Genomic DNA, 22,271 nt, shown 5'->3' on the forward strand with positions numbered 1-22,271 from the left:
AGGGAACACTCATCATATCTCCAGATCTTTCAACCTGTAATGTTTTGTTGCCTAAATTAAGTGTGTAATTTAGCAGTTACAAAAAACAGTCTTCTGTGTAGTATTGGGGGGGGGGGGGGGGGGGGGGGGCACTGATATAAAGGCACTGACAACTGTGATGAATTCGATTAAAAAATCATCTTATTTTATTAGAAGCATACAGACGTCAGAGTGTATTTCCATGCTGCCAGAACAACAATGGATGTCGGCCTATCTAATTACTATGTATGCGCTGGCCATATTGTATTGAAGTTTGAAAGTGGGGGGTTGCTGTCACCTGCTCACACTCCCAATTAGCCACGTCTTAAAACACAATATTTCTCGCACATAAAAGACAGTCCTGACGTAGTTCGCAAAAAATGTTTTATTGTTTTCCTTCTCGATTTACTCTCCAGACAGAACACGTAACTGAATGAATTCTGAAATAAATTAAAGAATAAAATTGATTGTTAAAAAAAGGACCTGTTTCCTAGCAAACATCAAATCATCTCTTCTCTTTGCCCAGCTAGAACTACTGACAGGCAGAACAGCAGTACTGATAGCATACCAGTATACAAGTTACACCAGTATAGTGGGTATTCCTTCCTTAGGTATAAAAAGTATAGTATGTCTGTCATTGATGACCATGACTGTGTGTTAGGGGTTGTCTGTCTAAACTGATGATATATTTTTCTTATTGGCAACAAATCCTAAGAAAAGAACAAAATCATCCTGAATGAACTGATCCCGTAAGTATTGTCTGTGTAGTCGGTATAGAGCTCCATTATTGCCCAGAAACTATTAAAAACACATTAATAAGCCACACTGTTGCACTGGACATGTTCCTTCATTACAGTGAACACGGGCACAAAGTTTACACACATCCACAAACCCCGAAAGGCTGTCTTTAGAGCAAGTGTTAAATTTGGGCTACTGTAGAAACATGGCAGTTCAATATAACAGACGTCATAACATTACGACCACTTGGGCACCCTTGTGGTCGTAATGTTATGCAGCCCCATACACAACAAACTGTGATGCACTGTGTGTTCTCACACCTTTCTATCAGAACCAGCTTTACTAGTAGCTCGTCTGTTGGATCAGATCACACGGGCCAGCCTTTACTCCTCACATATATCAACGAGCCTTGGCCACCCATGACCCAGTCGCCAGTTCACCACTTGTCCTTCCTTGAACCACTTTTGATAGGTACTGACCACTTCAAACGGGGAACACCCCACAAGAGCTGCAGTTTTGGAGATGCTGTCGTCTAACCATCACAATTTGGCTCTTGTCAAAGTCGTTCAAATCCTCATGCTGCCCCTTTTTCCTGGTTCTAACACATCAACTTTGAGGACAAAATGCTGACTTGCTGCCTAATATACCCCACCCACTGACAGGTGCCATCATAACGAGATTATTCATTTCATTTCATTAGTCAGTGGTCATAATGTTATGGGTGATCGGTATAAAAGATTCATTCTAAGGTCACAAAAACACAACAATTCTTATTTTCAGGTGATTATACAGTAATGAAAACATCCCTTTGAAGATTATATTCCGTTTCTGCCAGAAAATTAAACTTTGGTGAAACTCTGTGATGATGGGTTGCAAGTACACTGCTTCATTTTGAGGGGTCAAAAGCCAAAAAGACAAGAGCACCAAATGTGTATTAACCTGTGACGTAATGTAAAACTACAGTGGCCATTTGTTTTAGAGATTTACTGAACCTTTTTAAAGGTCCATTAATATTCAGGATGATCTATTGTCAGACATGGAATATAATATTCATAGGTATGTTGTGAGTCCTCTTCCTTTTTGCTGCCACTGTAGTTTCTCCTACGTGCTTGGAAGGCTGAACTGTGTTCAGATGGTGGCAATCTGCACTTCTACACTAAATCCAACACACTGGTCCTTGATGAAATTATACAGCATCACTTATTAAAGAAAAAAGACAACTTCAGTCGGAACAATGGATTTGGTGCCACAGGCAAGATGGGGAGATCAGGAATACTGAGTGACAGAATAACATATTGTTGGTTTTGGTGTTTTAGCGGAATTAATTGACAATAAAAAAGTAGAGAATTACACCAACCTTATCCTTTAAATGTATGTCTGTCATTAATTACTGTAACTGCATACACATTAGCGGTCTTCGTTTGATTTCATTGTAATATGATTGTGTTGTTCTGCAAATATAAATTTAACAAATCCATGTGGGTTTTTTTATGGTGTATAATGCCCAATCAAGCTCATCTCTGACAGTGTCAGAGAGCATTTCCACAGGCTTAACAACCAGCTCACATAGAGGTAAAAACATAATTTGCTCAATGGAATTAAAAAGTTCACCTCCAACGTGCCACTTGCTGCTCTGAGAGATCAGGTCTGACAGATGACTGTACTACTGGGTCAACAACTGTGGACGGACCAGTCCAAATCCACCCGGCCTCATTTGCAAATTCTCAATTAAAGTGAGAGTGCAGGCGGGGCAGCAGCAGTCTGAATGGATAACAAAGATCAGTAGCCTGCCTAATGATGAGCACTCTGGGTATGTGCACGGCTGAGGCTCAGTGGGAAGGTTTAGCACCAGGGAGCAGGCATGGGAAATGAGAAAGAGGTGAGATACTGACAGCTCAAATCAGTCTTTAATGAAGAACATGAATATGGTCCTACTGGAGCACATTTTAAAATAAACTGTGTTAAAATAATTAAAATATAAAATATATAATTAAAAATGCTAATTTAATCAAACATTCCAAGACAGAATAAATAATATGCATTAAATAAAACATACATGACAAATGGGCCAAAAAAAATCCTCTTGTAGGTCTAGTATTAGTCTTTCAAATCCAAAATTGATCAGTGTTTAACAGGCATCTGGGGTTATCTTCCATGTTAAAAATAGACACGGTCGTCATTACAAGTATAAGTTCACATCATGGCAGCAGCCTGTGTTTAGGTTGCTATAGAAACCTCAGGTTCATACTATTACTTTTGGCTTCAGATGAAGGAAAGAAAAAACATTCAATATAAAAAAAGGAATAAACCACTGGAGAGATCAAGGTCAAGGTATAAAACCCACTAAGATCCTGTTTATTCTCCATGCCCTCAAGAACACAGCGCTGTCCAGCTAATAGTTACAGATGACATTCATTAACCTATTACACAACATTATATATAAGAGTATAACAGAGTTTAAACTAAAAAGTATAACAGAAAAATACAAAAAATAAGAATACATACATAAAGTACATATAGCATACACATATACAGATCTACATATACACACATGGGCACATACACACATACATGCATACAGTATACAGAATATGGACATAAATACAAATACATAAATGCAAACATACATGTATTATGTACAAATACTTACATAAAAACACATAATTAATAACAAATCACCACATAAATAAGTGGGTTGTTGTGAGCAGTTATTTACAAATAAAGGTGTGGTATTATCTATAATAACTATGTTCATATAAGAGAAGTGGTGTCTGTTATGAGTAACATCACGAGTAAATCACAACATTTATGATACTAAAATACAAATATAATAGAAAGAATTATGTTTTTTTTATCTACTACAAGACACACATCTTCATATGCCCAGCTGAAATCTATTTTACTATCTTGATGGCATGTTTGTAAGATGAAAAAGTGGATTTGTACAATGTTTCTTGATTCATTCAATAAATTGTCCATACAATGTCAGAAAATAATAACCATCGTAAACTCGCAATCTTCAGATTGCTTCTTTTGTCCAACCAACAGTCCAAAACCTAGATATTCAATTTACTCTAATTTAAGATGAGGAAAAGGAGCAAATCCTCATATTGGAGGATTGGAAGTTGCAACAGCCAAATATTTGACATTTTCTCTTGAAAAGTGACTGAAACAATTAATCGATTATCCAAATAGATTAATTTATTTTTAATCGACTAATTGATTAATTTACTAGTTGTTTATACTGTAGTCAAAGGTGCCATCTCAGTTATATAGAAAATTAAATCCATTTAGTTTTCTATTGTTGGCTGTTCACATATTAAACATCTACGATATATTAAGTGGGGAAGCCTAATTTTTGTCTTTTATCAAGAAAAAAGTTAGGCTTATAGCAAAAGTGGTTTCTTTATTAATTCCTGCTATAATTAGCATATAAATAAATAATTCCTGATCGAAAAGGTCTCTTCCAGGCTGAAAATGTATATGTAACTTATAATGAACTTACACACAAAACACAAAACATCCATAAACTAAAACATAAGGTGATTTGCTCTTCTGATTTATGATGCAGCCAGATGTCTTTTTTCACGTAAATATATCATGTAAAAACAGCAGTGTGCTGGTATAGGGTGCACTCATATGTTAAAGGAAACACATGGACATCAGAACCAAGTGGTATAAACTACACAAGAAAGCAGCATTTGTGATTCCAGTCAGAGCCTGACTGTGCATGTAATAGTGTGGTTGATGTGTCCTTGGGGGAGAGGCAGCTTGTGCATGGCCCGCTCACAGCAAGTAACAACTCTGGAATAAATGCCAACCGCATTAAAACACTCTGTTGACAAGAAATGATGACCTGTGGCATCAGCTGGACGGCTAGTGGAAAACAAATGAATAACAGACATGAATTATTGCTTATGAGTTTGTGCCGGTGTTTTCAAAAGGCATGTCATTATCTTTATGAGCTAAGCTGACTGCAGTTCAAATTTCCTATAAAAAGACTCTCATTATCAAAGCTATTACTTGTTCTAAACAGCAACTATCAAACAAATATCAACTTTAGCTAGAAACTATGTATCTACAAAGAGCGCCTCTTGTTTAAACTCAAGCAAGGTGTGTCGGACAATAATGCAGTAGGTAATCTTGAAGAAAAATCAGAGCGTGCATCACAGCCTTACTTTTAATATAAAAAGACACTCTGAATGACAGCAGTGTCAAAACAGTCACAAAAGAGGAGAGTTATTAATAACATCTTAAACGAAACAGCACCAAGTGTCCCAAATGCCACATCCGTGAAAAACCTTCAAAATGACCAGAATCCAGCTATAGTACTTTAAGTGTGTCTGTGTGCACACCGGTGACTCACCTGCGAGGTAAGGGATCAGGACAGTGTGTGAGGGGGCTGCTGGCGGTGGGCGGTGGCTCCCTTCGGCTCCTCAGCGACTGGCTCCTCTGCACCTGCCTCAGCACACTACTTTTAAGGTCCAGCAGCGTCGTCATGATCTTTCACTGCCAGAGCAGACACAAAGAGCAAACATCAGAACCCTGGTTGACAGCGTTTTGGGGAAGTGAGTCAAAATACATTTAAAACCAGCTGTGGGATCATATTTATATACCGGTTGTTTCAGGGGATTCTTTTGGTCTAATCAGCTGCATAATCACCCCCCACCCCTTGCTCTTTTAACATAATTATACTCTTCCTCAGCTGAAGGTGTGTTCTATTTCTGTCTTAGCCTGACTGGTGCCACAGGGTGTTAAATTTATCTCCCACCTTTGAGCATGGTCAGTTCAGAGTCAAATCAGCCTTCTTTTTTGGGACCACACTTTGTACAAAATATGCAAATGAAGAAGCCTTGCAGAACCACAAGGGCCCCACAATAGCAACATAAACTGTTGTATCACTAAAACAAAATGGCAAGAAAATACAGCTAAGTAAAAGCAATATTTAGCAAATGTTTCCTGAATGTCTCAACATCTGCAGAGAATCTAATAGTTGCACCCAGAATATTAAAAAACAGCTCAGTCAAACAAACATTTATAGAATAATAAGAGTTTTACTGAGGGTCAAAAACAATGTGTTTGTAGGAAAAGAGTGCTGTACTCTGAGCTTGCAGATGGCTAAATGTTAGACTAATTTCAAAGTTTACAGAGAAGTAGTCTAATGATAAAAAAAAGCACTGGTGGTTTAATAAGAAGCATATTCAGTAAAACAACAACAAAAGTAACATAACCTGCAATTAAACTGAATAACTGAATAATTTACAATTTCATCCTCTCATTTTTCAGTAATAGTAACATCTAGTGGCACAGAGACACTGAGAAGCTGGTGATGCAAACAGTGAGTCTTTCCACCTGTCCCCAGTCTTTATGTTAAGCCAAGTTAGCCAGCTGCTGGTTATAGCTTCATATATAACAACATATGATAACAATGCTGTCTGACCCCTGGCAAAAAAAAATGGATAGATTGTTTTATTGTTGTTGTTGTTTTCATTAACCCACCTAAATATAATATTACAATGGAAAGCAATGCAGGTATAAATAGGAATAGAGGTATAATATTCAATAAATAAACATGACATAAAATCATACTTTTCACTTTTAACAGAAGCAGGACTGTTATCTATTATTATAGTTCATTATAGTTATATTTATATAGTTATAAGCATCTGTAGAAAAAGTTTTACTCTGGTTATTGTGAGTGAAATATGAATTTAGAAAAATGAGGTGTGGTGACCTTAGAGAGATTGGCACTGTGTTGCTAAGCAATTCACTGACACAGAGTGCCATAAACTGAATTCTCATTTTGGCTTCATGGTGTCTTTAAACTATAACTGAATTATATGACCTCATAACATATTGTGCACTGCCAGTGCTCCCCACAGAGGAAGAGCTAAGGAATAAAATAAACTTTTCTGTTCAGGGATATTTAATGAAATTGTTGATGTCTGCATTTTCCTCAACCAAAGGGACAAAGAAAAAAGTTATAAAGAAAACGTTTGGTAAGCAAACTTTACAGTTTCTTTTCAATAGCAACATCTGTCTGAGTCTGTGGGCACAGGAAGCCAAAGTATAAACTGCTCTGTGTAACAGAAAAAAGGTTTAATAGAAATATACTGTATTCTCAAGGGCCATAGAATTGGAAAAAAGTGTAATGCCCCACTATGACCTTTTTTTGTCAAAAGTCAGACACTGCATTTCAGTATGTATCTGCAGTATATCTACCCTTTATTAGAAGTTAATCCTTTTAATCTCGACAGAAGGTTGGGCATCTATAAATACCTGTGGTCCAATATTGAAGTCGGTCACTAAACCCTCACAGGAACAGAATATATTTATGAGCTGCCACATTTTTCAAGTGCAACACAACATTTCAAGCCACTGTGCCAACGAGGCTGTTTACAGTGCAGTTTCATTTATTCATTTCAAGGAGAAAAAGCATGAAAATTATGTGATTGCAAGGTCATCATAATCATAATCACATAAATGTCAGTAGTTGCTCCAGCAAAATGCTCAAGGATGCTTGCACATCTGCCTGGCAACTGAGGAAGAGAGTGAAGCTGACTGTCAAATGAAAGAGACTCCTTAACAGCATCCAATCACTTTTGTCCCCTCTCGTCCAATTTATAGAATTTAAACTGTGATGCAAGGTGTTTTTAATGGGACTGGCTCCACCTGGATGACTGTAAGTCTTTTGTGAGCCTCCAAAAGTCAGCGTGCCGATGAACAGAGAAGAGAGCACTCAAAAAAAGAGGAATGACAAGGACACAAGAGAGATGGTTTGATTGATGGAGAAGTTGTTTCAGAAGACAGTCAGACAGACTCAGACAGTCAGACACTCTTTTCAACAGTTGACAGCCAATGCCGTACATACTTATGAAAAAGAAGCAATGAACCGTGGGCTGGGAGCTTGTTCTGATTCTCCAGCTGGCAAAAGACACAATAGTCACTGTTATTAACAAACTGTAATAGAAGACAATTAGCTCAGTGTGCTTGTGGACAGAGATTCTGAGCTGATGTGCCCATTTTACAAGCAATGTTGATTTTGTTTTTAATTTTTTTGGATGGCACTGCTGAAAATCGCCTGTTTTGAATTGCAGTGCTGACATCAAATGGATCCAGAAAATTAAACATATTTGCCTGTGTGACTGCTCAAGCAGTGTGATGTCGGCTTTCCAGCTCGGAGCAAGCCAGAAATTCACGGCACGAGTTGCATCATTGGCTGAGCCAAAGGACAGTATGCTATCGATCCGGGAGGCTGACACCTGTTATCCACTTAGAGTATCCGCACTTTCCTCTATTAGACTGAAGTGTCGATACTCGCTCTCTGTCAGATATCATCAAAGTGTAATTTTCAATGTGCTTAAGGAGTTTACTCTAGTGATTTTCCAAAATGGTAGCTATAAGGTTGTTCTTCAATCAAATGTGGTGGATGTAAACATTCAGCCAGCCAACTAGTTGTCAACATGTCTTGTGGTATTGCATTATTGAAGTGAGTGGCTGCCTATCGTGTGATGGATTTATTCTTGTGTGCTCTTCGGATGTCACTGCTAAAAGTCTCGAGAACGCTCTTGGTCTTAGCATCTGACTGAATCTCAGAGTTGTTGATACTTTCTGCTGTCAATCTCCATTGTAGCTGCACTGGAAACATGTCATAAATATGAGGGCTAATTTTAGATACTTATAGGGATAAGAAACAGCAGGGTAAACTGCAAACGTTTTTACTATTACTGCCACTGAAATAAGAGGTTAGGTTGGCATTCATTCATTCAAATCTGTCAACCCTAGGGGTCTTTAACAGCTTAAAAACACACTTAACATTGTTGCAGCAGCCTAATGCTTCCAGACTTTTTATTTATATCTCATTTTATGAGAATATAAATGAAAAACCACAGCTGTAAAACATGGCTAAATATGATGGATGTATATCTGTGACTGATGCTGATCTATTTGGGTTTGTGTTATTGACGTTAACTCTTCATAAGAGGTCTAACAGTAAGTTCCACCTCTGTTGAGTCTATGTACGTAACATCACTATGTAGGATAATATGCTGAATATGTTCTATTTAAATATTATATTTCTTCATGCGTATCAGAAAGTCCCAATTTCTAACTCTCCACTTTGACTGCTAACACAACGCTGCATTTATGTGCATTTTCTCACTGAACATCAGTGAGAGGCTACAGCTTTGGAAAGTGAGAAAGTGTTCGCTCCTTTACTCTCGACTTACTTAGAGACAACAGTGTTATGCTCTCATCATGACCTCTTTAAAAGGCAGCATAGCTGAAATACCTGAAGCCTGTTTCCTCACTGTGGTAAACAGGAAAAAAATGTTTTCCAACTTTAAACTATGGTGTCACAGACAAGAAAACCTGCTCAGGCATCACATCACATCCACTACTGAGGGCTGGTAGGCATGGACTGTTGACAGCTAACAGGCACCGCAGAGCAGCTGTCTCCCAGGTGAACTCATTTCAATTACGGGAGTGGATCTCTCCCAACTGGATTTCACTCTGTCTCAGCCGTCAACCCATAGTGACAAAACGGGTCGACGTGCCACCGACGGTGGGGCACCGGCTGCCAAGGAAACACTGTCAAAGCCAAGTAAATGCCTTTCTTGCTACATTGGTGCCGAAGTCGTGCCAGGGAAACACTTGCTCACCAGTGTCTCTCTCCTGAGAAAGCCAATGAGCCCGGCAGCCAAAGGCGCCTTGCTGATAGGGATTCAGTGTCTCTATGGTAACAGCAGAGGAAAAGGAGCTGGTAAATACAGGTAAATGGAATTCTACAAAGGCTGAAAAAAATACCCTTGATGTTAAAATGTGTTCACCTTAACGCAGCCAAACATGGACAGAATTATATAGAGACAGTTCATACTGATACTTACAGCAGTCACCACAGGCCACAATCTTGTGACAAAACTAACACAGACAAATATATAAGACAGCTATAATCCAGGGGCAAATAAAACACTGCCTCCCTAGTATAAGATCTCAACCTGTCAATGTGCCAATTTAATCATGAATTATACTTCAATGTGACATTGTACATCTTAACTTTTGTTCCTACTTCCCATTAATTTCCGGTTTCCGTGTTTTCATCGTGTACATCACCCAAATGGCAGCAAGAGATACTGTAGGATGTCAATAAAGAAACAAGATTTTCAATGTGTTCTGCTCCAGTCAGTCATTAGCAGCCTCAGAGAACTCAAGATTAGCCTTTGTGTGGTTTTTCTAAGTCATTAGTCTTTTGTTGTTGAGCACTTCTCCACGTGTGCGTTTGAGTGTGAAAGCTTTCCCCTTTAGAATGTTGGTGAGTCTTTCAAACGGGGAAACAGGGAGAGAGAGAGGGGGAGGAGGATTATGGTTTTCTACATTTCTTTGTCTTACAATCAATGCAATTAGGGGCATGCATTTAATTAATTACATTCCTCCTGAGTCGCAGAAATGAAAGGGAAATATTAACCGTCTCCTTTGATGGTGACACTGACAGTTTGTGTAATTGAATCAAACAAGATGTGCCCGTTTTAACCTTTGTGTTCCTTTTTGACTTAATTTAACCACATCAGCCTGAGGGTATATACATTCATATCATACCTAAGTAGATTATTCTGGAGTGTCTCTGCTTTTAAAAGCATCCTTATAACCCTTTAGACAGAAACCAAGCTCATCATGGGCTATCAATGTTATTATGTGACTTGGCCTCAGGGACATTCATATAATTGATCAAGCTGTCAGTCTTTTAACAAGCTTTCCAGTGGATTGGATGTGTAAATGTGTAGACATCAGTGTGATCTATACTGTATGCACCTGTAGATAACATATAATCTATAATCCAGCCAGCTCTAGCCCCCCCAAAACACCAGTGAATCTAGCCATCTATTCCCAAAAGCTACTAGTGTCTGTGTTGTCAGGGCACATGACAGGCACTTCGGCTTGGAAATTGATTGCCGGAGAAAATCCCAAGAATTGACGGTTGTGAGCTTTGGTAAAGGGCGTCTGCACCCCAGCCAGGCTGCAGAAATTACTGACAGCCACAGACAAAATATAAAACTTAAACAATGGTACAAATCCTTGCTTATTATAGCACAGATAATACACCCTTTGTCACCCTGAAAACACTCACTCCAGCAGTAACACTGCTGTCAAATATAGCAGCCATTGAGTCTTTATGCAGAGGCAATAATGCCACCTCCATAGTTTACTTAAAAAATATCAATCTGCATAGACACTGTGCTACAATACAAGTGATGCTCTGAAGTCATACAATTGCTCACACACACGCTACAATTAATGGCGTACTTCCGAACAGAACAACTGAATACTATCTTTGTACGGCATTACCATAACCTTTTAATGATGGCTGTGAATGTGTGGCAAAAGGAAAACACTGGGGAAGCTGCTTTTTTACAGATAGGTTTTCGAATAATTACCACCTATCTACTGTATAATAATAAGAGGTAATGATTAATTAATGACTAATGGACTCATAATGATTAGTCCAAAGTGGAGTTATGACCTGCAGCAGGCAGCTTCTTAAGAAAAGATGAGGAGAGACACATCAATTCTGCACACAACAACAAGAGCTTCTTTTCTATTAGACTGCAGCTTCATGCACTTGGTGAATAATGAAACATGGTTCCTTTTTATTACCCTTTTAATCTACACATTTAATCATTGTCAGTATTAAAAGCACAGGTAAATTACATGCTCAAAATTGCTGTTGCTGTCACTGGGGAAAAAGATAATTGTGTATGTGTGTGAAAAAGAGAAAGAGAGAGAGAGAGAGCGCTCACTCCACAAACATCCCCAAAGCACAAGATTGATTTATACACAGTATGAAGCTCAGCATGCTGCTAAAGGGGTTAAAATCACATCAAGATCCAAAGGTCTAAATCTGCCTTTATTCTCTTGACAGATACAACTGTCATTCTTTAGAGCAGAATTAAGCACATCTTCTAACACAAGATGTTTCAAAAAGTGCATTCAAGGTGTTTGTAACCATTGCTCGTGAGTAAAATATAATGTCCTCAATGCCAAATGTATGCTTTATCTTCATCTGATGTGATGCTGCTCTGCACCTATGTGTGTGTGTGTGTGTGTGTTGATTCTTGATGGGTGTGGGGCGTTTCTAGCTTTCATTAGGTTACATAACAGGAGAACATTTACAAAAAAAATGGTAGAACAATGAATAAACCTCATGAAACCATGTATCCTTTTCCACCTGTCAAGTTTAGGTGAATCCAACATTATGCAACATTTTACTGAAATGGATTTCCAGAAGCCGCCTGAATCTGGTTTCACACAGAGACAAGTTGAGCAAGTGATCAGGTTGTATTGTGTTTAAGATCTTTATAATGAGCAGAAGGGAAACTTTTGGCCATATGGCAGACATAGTAAAGCATTTATGATGTTTCCTCTCACCAAAAAGTGGAGCAGGTCTTATTGATGAGTTATAAGTCTCGGTCACATATTCATTCATACATTAATATTGACCAAGCATAAACAGAACTTTATCCTCCATGAAAAAAAGGCTAATTTAAAATGATGTCCAACTACAGGAAAATTCAGATCAACAGGTGCCAATAAACCATCCTCCTTAATAACGACAGTAAGAATCTGTAAAGCTGAGGCACATTTTTTACTTTAATGATTCTAAACCAAAGAGGTCATTTTTTTCATGCCGTTAAATGATAAAAATCCAGTTTACCTGTGTCTGCTCACAGTTTTCCAGTGTGAAATGTTTTTGCTGCTGCGCGTGTCAGAGTTCCCGTGAATCAAAGCTGTCTCTGCTGCAGGACGCCGCTTCCTCTGCGAGCGTGACGCAGTCAACTTAGGTGAAAACAACGTTTGGATATTTTTCTGCTGATGGACGGCAGACAAAAGCTCATTTTGGTCCTTCGAAATGCTTTCCTGGGCTCACGCTCCACCGATGCTCACCCAAATATGGCCATAGGAAGTGCAGTGACACTTCCCTGCCCTCGACTAATGTCGGAAATATCGCCATTACGCGTTGACCGCACGACACAAAGATGGTTGAGGCTCAATGCAACTGGAGAAATTGTGATTTTGTAAAATTTAAAATTTATTTTTTTTAAGAAAAACGTTAGTTCTGAAATGATAGGGGCGGAGATGTGGGGACAACTGATTTGTGTATTTGTGTGTAGCCTACTTGTTGCTGTTTTATACTTGTTGCTGTTTTATACTTGTTGCTGTTTTGCACTTGTTGCTGTTTTACACTTGAGCAACAGCTCCATGAGGAGGGACACAAGCAGTAGAAAACATGTTTTATCTAGTTACCTATTGGGGCATCCAAGAGGGCACTTGTGTTGCATTTATTTGTAATATAGGGGCAACCAGGGGGGTGATATAAATGTGAAACTGCATTTGTTATGGAGCACAGACATCAACTTTATTTATATTTGTCAGTAAGAGTTAAGAGTCTATATGTAAAATCATCATTATCATATTTCCAGTCATGCTGGGATTCTATTAAGATAAGATATGATAGGATAAGACAATATGTTCATGCTTGAGTTTGTACCATGGGTCCTAATTTAAAGTATCACACACAATCAAATGACACTCTGTCTATTATTAGGTTTTACACAATAACAATACATGTACTCACAACTGGAGTTGCACTTGAACTAATAATGCAATAGCATCTGCAAAGTGACATAGTGGTGTTATTCCTTGCATTAGCTATATGTAACATGATACTGTCAGCTTAAAAAGATAAACATCTAATATTTTGTAGAAAAGTTTCAGATGTTCTTGAATAACTACATAGTCATTTCACTTGACTGTTATTTCAACTGTCCATGCCTGGGTTACTCGATACAGATCAGTTCTAACCACAGGCGCTTGAATGAAATGAAAAATAGGAGTTTACGGTGAACACCTGAAGGCATCATTTGACTGTTGCTGAGGGATGTCGCCGAGAAAAATCCTCTCAGCGACGGAGGAGAGCAGGTTCAGCTGTCAATCAGACTGGGATCCACGTACTTTTACTTTGTTCTGCCTAATGAGCTCTTCCACTGCTTTAATTTGGTTACATCTAAACTAACCTTAAAGGGTTCTCAGGAGTACAAGAAGCCATCACAGGCTCCATATGTGTGCAGTAGGTCTTAGTGTATCCCAAACAAAAACATAAAGACAAATCCCATTTTTGTGTGTCAATATGTATGCTAAACCATATATTTGCCTATGAAATAGTAACTTCTTATTAACAATAACTGAAGAAGAGTAAAAGGCTCTATTTTTTGTTTTACTGTTCTTTATATTTAGTCTGCTTTATATATTTATACAAACAAAACATTCAAAATGACACGAATATATTCTACTACACACTATACAGCGGACACATGTAGCTGCCATTAAAGCAACTGTAAGATAAGCCTTTATTAGTCCCACAGAGGGGAAATTACAAAATACTACACTACTAGTAATACCCTTGGATATGGGTTTTCATTAAAAAATAAATGCACCATGAGGAATAAGAGTCACTGCCCTAAAGCCAGTTGTTTGTCCACCATTATGTTAGTACAGCACTGAGCCTGCCATGGCAACCCAATATGATAGATGGCTTAAAATTCTACCAAATATGAGATTTGTTAAAAACCTCCCCATAATTACAGTAGCCACTGGAGATGTGCAGTATTACATTTCCTGCTGATTAATAGCGGATTAAGCGTGGGATTAATGTCTAAATAATGAATATAAACACAATTTCCTTCATGTTATTTGAATTGACTCCTGGCACTGACACCTGTTTTAACAATTCTGTGTCAGTGCTTCATCGATTGGCAGTCTCACTTAGTAATATTTACAGCACATGCAAATAAGGTTGAGCAGATAATGAAGAGCACTATGAAGCTCTTGTATCAGAGGACACATTCGGCGTTTTCTCACTCGTCTGTTTGCACATTAAGACACATGAACGGAAGGGCATGTGCACAAATGCTTTAAATAGGCACAGGAACACTAATTATATGATGTAGGGAGAGGTGCCTTTCTCTAAGCATAGAAATTTTTTCACACATGGCCATTATAACAGAAGCTGCAGTCAGACACCATCTCACCGTGCAGGACTGACAATTCACGAATGGAACCCTTCATCAGCGTCAACAAAGTCAAAGCTTATCAATGATAAGGGAATTACCTTATCACTGTTTACCTACAATAATCTATATAAGAGCCAATTCTAAAGCTTTTATTGTGTCATGTGAAAAATCAATTACTAAGAGTGAAATTTGTTTATAATGCCGCAGGTAACAGCAAATCTGATCTGTTTTAGAAATAATGTAGCGTGGTATTGCAAATCCCTGGCGCAAGCTCAAGACTCCAAACCATTTTGGAGCCACCTCACATTCAAAGACAAATTAATACCCCAACACTTCAGCTGTACGTTGGGCAAGCACTTGAGCATTCAATGAGATAATAGCTGCAGTTCAGTGGTCCATCCACTGTTTCTCAGCTCAAAGGTGTTTTCGCACCCAATGCATGTTTAACAAAAAAGGGGATTTTCTCTTATTACTGATTGTGAGTGCCTCCTGAGCTGTGAATGAGCGGGGAATAACACAGACACAGACTGACAAGAAGACTAAAGCTTGACTCTAGAGAATAACATCAGACCTTCTTTAATACTCTAATGAGGGAAAACATGAAGTGAGACTCATCTCTGATTTTGATGTGTTTTGACATTATTTCAGAATCAATTCAATTCAAATTTGAACAGAATGTTTTTCCTGTGTTGAGTGATAAGACACATGTGACCCTTTGCCTTGTTTCCATGGACACATCATTAGAAAACTTCCCCAGCTGGCCCAACTGCTTGAAGTGTCGACGGCAAACAACAAGTGAAGAATTTAGTTAGGAGCAAGACAAAAGGAACACCGACTTTCAAGTCCAACACTTAGTCTGATTAAAGTCCTACAGCTGTCACATAATGGAACCATTACAGTATACTGGAAATTAATGCTTTTTATGTTTATTTGTTTACTTTATAAGTGTGCTTATTTTTTGTACTGTTAATTCTTCAATGTCATATAAATTAGTTATAACTACTTTGATGGACTCCAATCTTAAAATATGCAGCATGAAGAATGCAGTACCAATCAGTGTCAAGCCACCGCGCTATCTTACCTTCAAATCACACTCATGTCTTCAATTTTCTGAGTCATTCAAAGGTCATTCAGACACTTACTGTATTCATTAGTCGTACTGCCGCAACTTGAGATGGAGATGCAAGTCAGTCTTCTTTTCTTTTTCTTCTCTCCAGTACATATGAGTCATACCAGTGCTATTCTGTAGAGAAGAGAGGTGTATTGCATAAAGTAACTTGTATTTGATGCAGGGATGAGCACCGACATTTTGAGGGGCTGTTGCTCTAACCTATAAAAAGGGCAACCCCCGATGAATGCTCAACCAAGAGGATGCCCTGGGAATAGAAATCTCCACATATGCTTTGGAACAATGTGCATTTGTATCATGTTGCACAATATTGCCTTATATTTGCTGCAAGTTACATGATCTTGCATGTAGCCTGCTGCCTATAAGTTAGCCAAGTAGCTAGTGACATAACATTAATTTATGTCATAGCATAATATAAAAAATATTGTGATGCAAACATAATACCTAATACAAGTTTGGGTAATATGCTGATTTCATTTGGTTTAACTTTAGCGATTATGGGCTATTAGTATTTATGCAGCAACAACAGCAAAACAAAATGTTTCTCTCCAGTGAGGCAGCTCAGACAAAGAAGGAAAATGGGCTGTTGCTCAGACAACTTTAGTTCGGCCTTCTTTGATTTGTTGTCATGTGGCCATATATGTTTTTTATTGTTTTATGATCTGAATTACATTATATTTACAGTTATTTTGCCCCAACCATTCTGCCTTGTAAGTGGAAGTGGCAGAATGAGCATGTGCACACTGATCTGGTGTGTTCAGCACATTACAGATTAATACAGAGAACCACATTCTGCTGATCCTGCCATCCACATTACAGCTCATTCCAAACTTGCAACAATGGAGGCAGCAACACATTTCCGGTGCTGTGATCATGTAAACTGTTGACAGGTTAGAAAAATGCACCCACTCAAATTTTACCCATTTAGGTCAGTGATGAACAGCATAATGCTGTTTCCAAATCTTCCAAAGCAGCCGTACTTAGGACCTAAAGAAGACAGGATGTTTGTGTACAGCCACCCAGTGGTGAGTAGTGTGTATGTACTGTGCCTTGAGTGTTTCACACACACTGTCACTAATATCTAAGCTTTCACACACCAGGAAGAATAAAAACAGGCTTACTGTTGGAGTGCTCCCACAGTGACATCTGACAGAATACACTATAAAACTATCAATGTTACTTAGTGTTTACAGTATACAGTTTGTTCCATCAGTGAGAACAATCAGCTCTTGACAAACAATTGTCACTCAAAAATCAGAACTCATCTCCCAAAAAATGCTGTGTAGTTATTGACGTGACAAGCATAACAACAGCACTTTGAACACACTCATGTTGTATAATTTAGGCATCTGAACTACTTACATTGTGAGTCATAATGGCGCAACTCTTCCTTGTGTATATTTTTTCACATTAGCTTCATTAGACATCATTAAACCCAACTGTCCTTGTGATATTTGTGGGTGTATTTTCTCTTCTCTTCTATCTTTATCTTCTCCACCCACTAACCTGAAAAGGAAAACGGATGATTCATATTGATTAAATAGCTACTTACAACTAACAGTGTTTCCACTCTCAGGTCCACTTTGTTTAATTATACATACCCTGTCATTATGGCAGCAATCTGATTATTTAGTTTCACACTTAAATTGTGCAAAGACATGGACACACAGATGAAGTAGTGCCTTTACACTTTATCCCCATGCCCCTCTCTTATTATACATACCAACTGCACACATATAGAGACACACACCCACATAACTATAACACATCCATAAAACAACACATACACAACATTTTTTTTTTCTTTTTCTCTTCCCGTGCTCGTTGTGCCTCCCTCAGGCAGAATAGTGAACTGACAAAGAGCAGTCACACAATGACACAATTTATTTTAATGCTTTTAATATTTTTTTATTTGTTTTGACATATGCATGGTCTTCTATTGTGGTCATCTTTGATTAAACATAAGATGCAACTTTCAAAATGCAAGGGTCCTAAGAAGTGAGCAGGTACTGGCATTTAGAATTTGCAGTGGTGCAGTTTAATGATCTGTTTCTGCAGTTCAGGTTGAAATAAAACTACAATAATGAGAGTCAGACTAATGTTTGTATACTGGGTTAACTTTCAGATGCACTAAGCACACATCCCACAAATGAATGCTCACGTGAATATGTAAATATTTAAATGAAGCATAATAAATACATACATACATATAAAAAAGATTTAGTAATCTATTAACAGCTAATTCATGGCAGAAGCAGACAACTGACATGCTCGATTTATAAAACCATAATTTACAATACAGCCTTTGGTGTGATGTCAACCCAAAATCTATATCTGCACCTGAAAGCAAGAGAGGATATATGAGTCTTTTTGCATGGAGGGTTAGTTCAGTTATATTGATACAATTTTTGTGGCTTTCTTATTCACATTCATAGATTGTCCTGATTGTGTCGAGCAGGTGCAGCAGAGAACCTTCCTTAAAGCAATGTAGCTGTTAAAAAGAGAACATCTGTTTATTTATCAGTTTGTACAGCTAAATTATTGAGTTGACAATTTAAAATAGCTGGCTAGGGGGTCTACATTTTATATTTAAACTACTTAAAAAGAAACAGGGTCAATAAAAAGAACAGGCTGCTGCTCTATCTCCAGTCCAGCAGGTGGCGGTAATGCAGTTGTAAACCAGAGAACCAGCTGCCAACACAAACAAGAAGAAAAACAAGAAGAAGAAGAAGAAGAAGTAAAACGACTGTGCTATTTGGTAGCTTAGCCCGAGTGATCCTGCAAATATGTGACAAATGTGAGGTTAACCACATTTCGGACACACTCTCTACTTTAACTGCCATTACCCGCATACCATGGCGGACTACCAGTTTGTTTTTGACACGGACAAAAAGCCGAAAAGGACTGTCGCTGTTCCTGTTGCTCTTGTTGTTATTGCAGCTAGCGCCAGCGTTAGCTGAATGAGCTAACAGCGCTGTCTTCGCTCTCAGTGTAACCCGATGTTGATTCATTTCTGCGGCCAGGAAACCGCAAACCGAGGTAACTCTGGAGCAAGTTGCAGCCGTAAACAACTGACCTGAGCAATGTTTGGGTCCCGATTATTTACTCGTTGCGTAATTGGCCGTAGCCAGTTTTTTAGGCAAGGTTGTAGTGAACGATTTGCTGAGGTTCTTTAAGTGAAATTAACCATCAACCGCAGAAGACGCCTCAATTAAACATGGTATCATCAGCTAAGGTTAGCTAACACGCCTAATGCAGCCTGCACCGTAAGCTTGAACGTGAACTAGTTTGCGTTGTTGCTGTCTAAATGTTTGGAGATGGAGCAGCAGACAGCAGCCAGTGAGATGGCTCTCGTTCTTCACAGCACTTCTGTCTGAGCTGTACGTCTGTGAAAGAAGAAATCATGTCTTGCAAAGCCGCAACCAAGGACAAGAAGTCCAGCTTCAGCAAGAAGCTGTTCAGGAGAGGCTCTGTGCGGTCTGTGGGCAGTTTTATGAGCAGAGTCCTGAGGACACTGACAGCGTTGTCTCACTTTGGCTCTGAAGTGCAAACAGAAGATGACAAAGATGATGGAGGATTTTCCACGTTTAAACCTGGAAGTAAAGATGTGCCCATGGATGATGGGGACCTCGGGAGTTTGCTGTCCGGAGACAGAATTCCTGGAGTGTCTGGTCTCAAAAACCACGGGAATACCTGCTTCATGAATGCAATTCTGCAGTGCCTCAGTAACACTGAGCTGTTTGCTGAGTACCTGGTTTTGGAGCACTATAAAGACGATGAGCTGGATGAGGACAAACCAAAGACAAATGGTGTACATCTGCAGAAGAAGGGCCCTCTGGCCAAAGGAGAAGTTACAGAGCAGCTGTCAGGACTTGTGCGGGCTTTATGGACCTTTGAGTACACCCCCCAGCATAGTAGGGATTTTAAGGTAAATTCATTATCTGCTACTTTGCTAGTGCATGCCGACAATGCCAGTACTGACCCACACCACTGCCGCACAAATAACATTCAGGATCAGCTAATGAAACGTAATGACTGACAGTACACGGTGTTTTGACCTTGCATGCATTGTGATGTTTGGGACACGCTGTTTGTTGCAGAATGCCGTGTCAAAAAATGCCACCCAGTTTAAAGGGAATGCTCAGCACGATGCTCAAGAGTTTCTACTGTGGCTGCTGGACAGAGTACACGAGGACCTCAATACTGTCAACCCCAACAGCAGGCCTGCGATAAAGGTGAATTGTGGGGCTTGTTACGGGGATAGTTTGGTGTTTTATTGAAAAACACAGAATGTATTTGGTCCACAAATACAGACCTGAAGTTTAATTGAGAAGCGGACATTCCCCCCTCATTGCTCATCCATACAGTCCTTGGTGTGTGGAAAGCTCGCAGGTGTTTGAATTACTCTGTCACTAAGCTAGGCTTGCCTGGTCTTGTTTCCTCTCAATCCCAAGGCACTAGTCAATAACGTCAAGATTGTATGAAGACTTTCACAAGAGCTTATAAATCCTGATAAACAGGTATTATGTATGACATAAATGTAAATCTGACTAACCTGACCTGTTTTTGTTCGTCCAGCCACCTATTGAAGAAGATGACCAAAGCATAGAGGGGCCATCTCCTCCTCTCTCTGCTGGGTCGTTTGTACAGGAGCTGTTTCAGGCTCAGTACAGGTTGGCCTTATGTCCAGTAAAAGTAAATTTTTTTTCACAGTATGGCCACATGATCTCTCTGCTATATTAACAGATTTTATTTTTCAACAGGTCTTCTCTCACCTGCCCACATTGTCAAAAGCAGAGCAATACGTTTGATCCCTTCCTCTGCATCTCCTTACCGATCCCATTACCACACACACGGTGAGTTACTCTCTTGAGCTGTGTTACTGCATGATCATAACAGTTCTCAGTTGTCAGGTTTTTACATGTACTGCATTCACCTTGTAAACCAGTCATAATTAATCACTTGTACATAAATAGACTAAACATGTACTGGCTAAAACGATCTTTAATGTGGTTTTCAAAAAAAGCTGTTCGTTTTTGTGTGTGTTGACAAGTTTGTGAGAACCTGTATGGTTGCAGAAGAAGGAATGTAACCTGGTGTGTTAGGAGTGTGTGAGGGGTTGAGAGTGCAAGAGGAGCAGCAAACAGTTGTGGGAGGAGTGTGCACTTTCAAAGTTTCAAACCAAAACAGAAAAATGGATCTCACAGACATGTCAAAATGTGTAGGAGGAGGGAAATGATTTTACACTGTTACTCTATAATGAATTAATGTCTTTAAAGCGGGAGAACTTGCATAGTAAAGTATGTTATGTATATACTTGTTTTTGCCAGGCCCTTGTATGTGACAGTGGTCTACCAGGGGAAGTACTCTCACTGTATGAGGATTGGAGTTGCTGTTCCCCTCAACAGCACTGTCTATCGCCTCAGAGATGCTGTGTCACGTGAGACCAAGATCCCAATGGACCAGGTGCTATTCCTGTCTCTTTATCAGCTCAGGGTCTGACACAGTGAGACTATGTTACAGTCACACAATGTTAGCGCACTGTTCTTAGAGCCAGTTCTACCTCTGAACAGCAGTTTATCATAAACCCAGGTTTTTTTAATGTATTGGACTGCAGAGAGAGAGACGTGTTTGAACACAGTAGTCCTCAGGGCTGCAACAGCAACTGTGTGTGAACAATGATTAAAGCTGGCAGGATGAAAATGCCACAAGAGTAAATATCAGTGGGCTAAAGCAGGATAAGAAGTGATATGGTGTTGCCTGTGTTAGTTTTGCAGTAACGGTATAAAACGTTAAAAGGAACTGTTAGTCATAAAAATATTTTTTAAAACATACTCTTTTTTTTTCTTTTTCAGTTTGTTTTGACTGAAATGTACTATGATGGTTTTCATCGTTCATTTTGCGATGATGATGACGATCTTGACATCATTCAAGAGAGCGATTCCATATTTGCCTTTGAGACACCAGAGACCTTCAAACTGGAAAACATACGCACAAAAAGAGGTAAATCATACTTCATACTCATCTGCCTTTTTTTTTTTTTACACTAAATTAATAGAAGAGAATCTATGGAGATTGTTTTTGTATCTTTCACAGGAAGTCTTCTGGCAAACCTGAATCATAACAACTTGAAGTATGGAACAGAAATCAGCAGGACGCCGTCTTTCATGCAGGGGGCCATGACTCCTTTAACTGCATCGCCCAATAAAAACCTGGGACCAGAAAAAATTATCCTTCTGGTGTGTAACAGAGCTTGCAGTGGCCACCAAGGAAAGAGGTACTACAATCAGAATTTTCTATGTTCTGTGGTAACTTTCTGTTCT

The 22,271-nt window shown here is 38.9% G+C and overlaps 2 protein-coding genes across 2 annotated transcripts in view; one reads left to right on the plus strand and one right to left on the minus strand.

Annotated features, from left to right (window-relative positions):
* baiap3 (BAI1 associated protein 3) overlaps positions 1–5,256 on the minus strand; it is an 18,465-nt gene extending 13,209 nt beyond the window's left edge. The window contains exons 1-2 of the mRNA XM_035655119.1: positions 5,123–5,256; positions 4,482–4,560 (exon numbers count right to left, since the gene is read on the minus strand). Of these exons, the coding sequence (XP_035511012.1) occupies positions 4,482–4,560; positions 5,123–5,256 (213 nt within the window). The remainder of the gene's footprint in view (positions 1–4,481; positions 4,561–5,122) is intronic.
* Positions 5,257–18,681: 13,425 nt separating this feature from the next.
* The window catches only part of usp31 (ubiquitin specific peptidase 31), a 17,731-nt gene continuing 14,141 nt past the window's right edge, over positions 18,682–22,271 (plus strand). The window contains exons 1-7 of the mRNA XM_035654769.1: positions 18,682–19,876; positions 20,049–20,183; positions 20,527–20,621; positions 20,712–20,804; positions 21,279–21,414; positions 21,804–21,951; positions 22,045–22,225. Coding sequence (XP_035510662.1) covers positions 19,352–19,876; positions 20,049–20,183; positions 20,527–20,621; positions 20,712–20,804; positions 21,279–21,414; positions 21,804–21,951; positions 22,045–22,225 — 1,313 coding nt within the window. The 5' untranslated portion in view covers positions 18,682–19,351. The remainder of the gene's footprint in view (positions 19,877–20,048; positions 20,184–20,526; positions 20,622–20,711; positions 20,805–21,278; positions 21,415–21,803; positions 21,952–22,044; positions 22,226–22,271) is intronic.

This window comes from Morone saxatilis, unplaced genomic scaffold (assembly GCF_004916995.1).
Source record: "Morone saxatilis isolate NCDOM2014 unplaced genomic scaffold, NCSU_SB_2.0 Contig14, whole genome shotgun sequence".
NCBI classification, from domain to species: Eukaryota; Metazoa; Chordata; class Actinopteri; family Moronidae; genus Morone; species Morone saxatilis.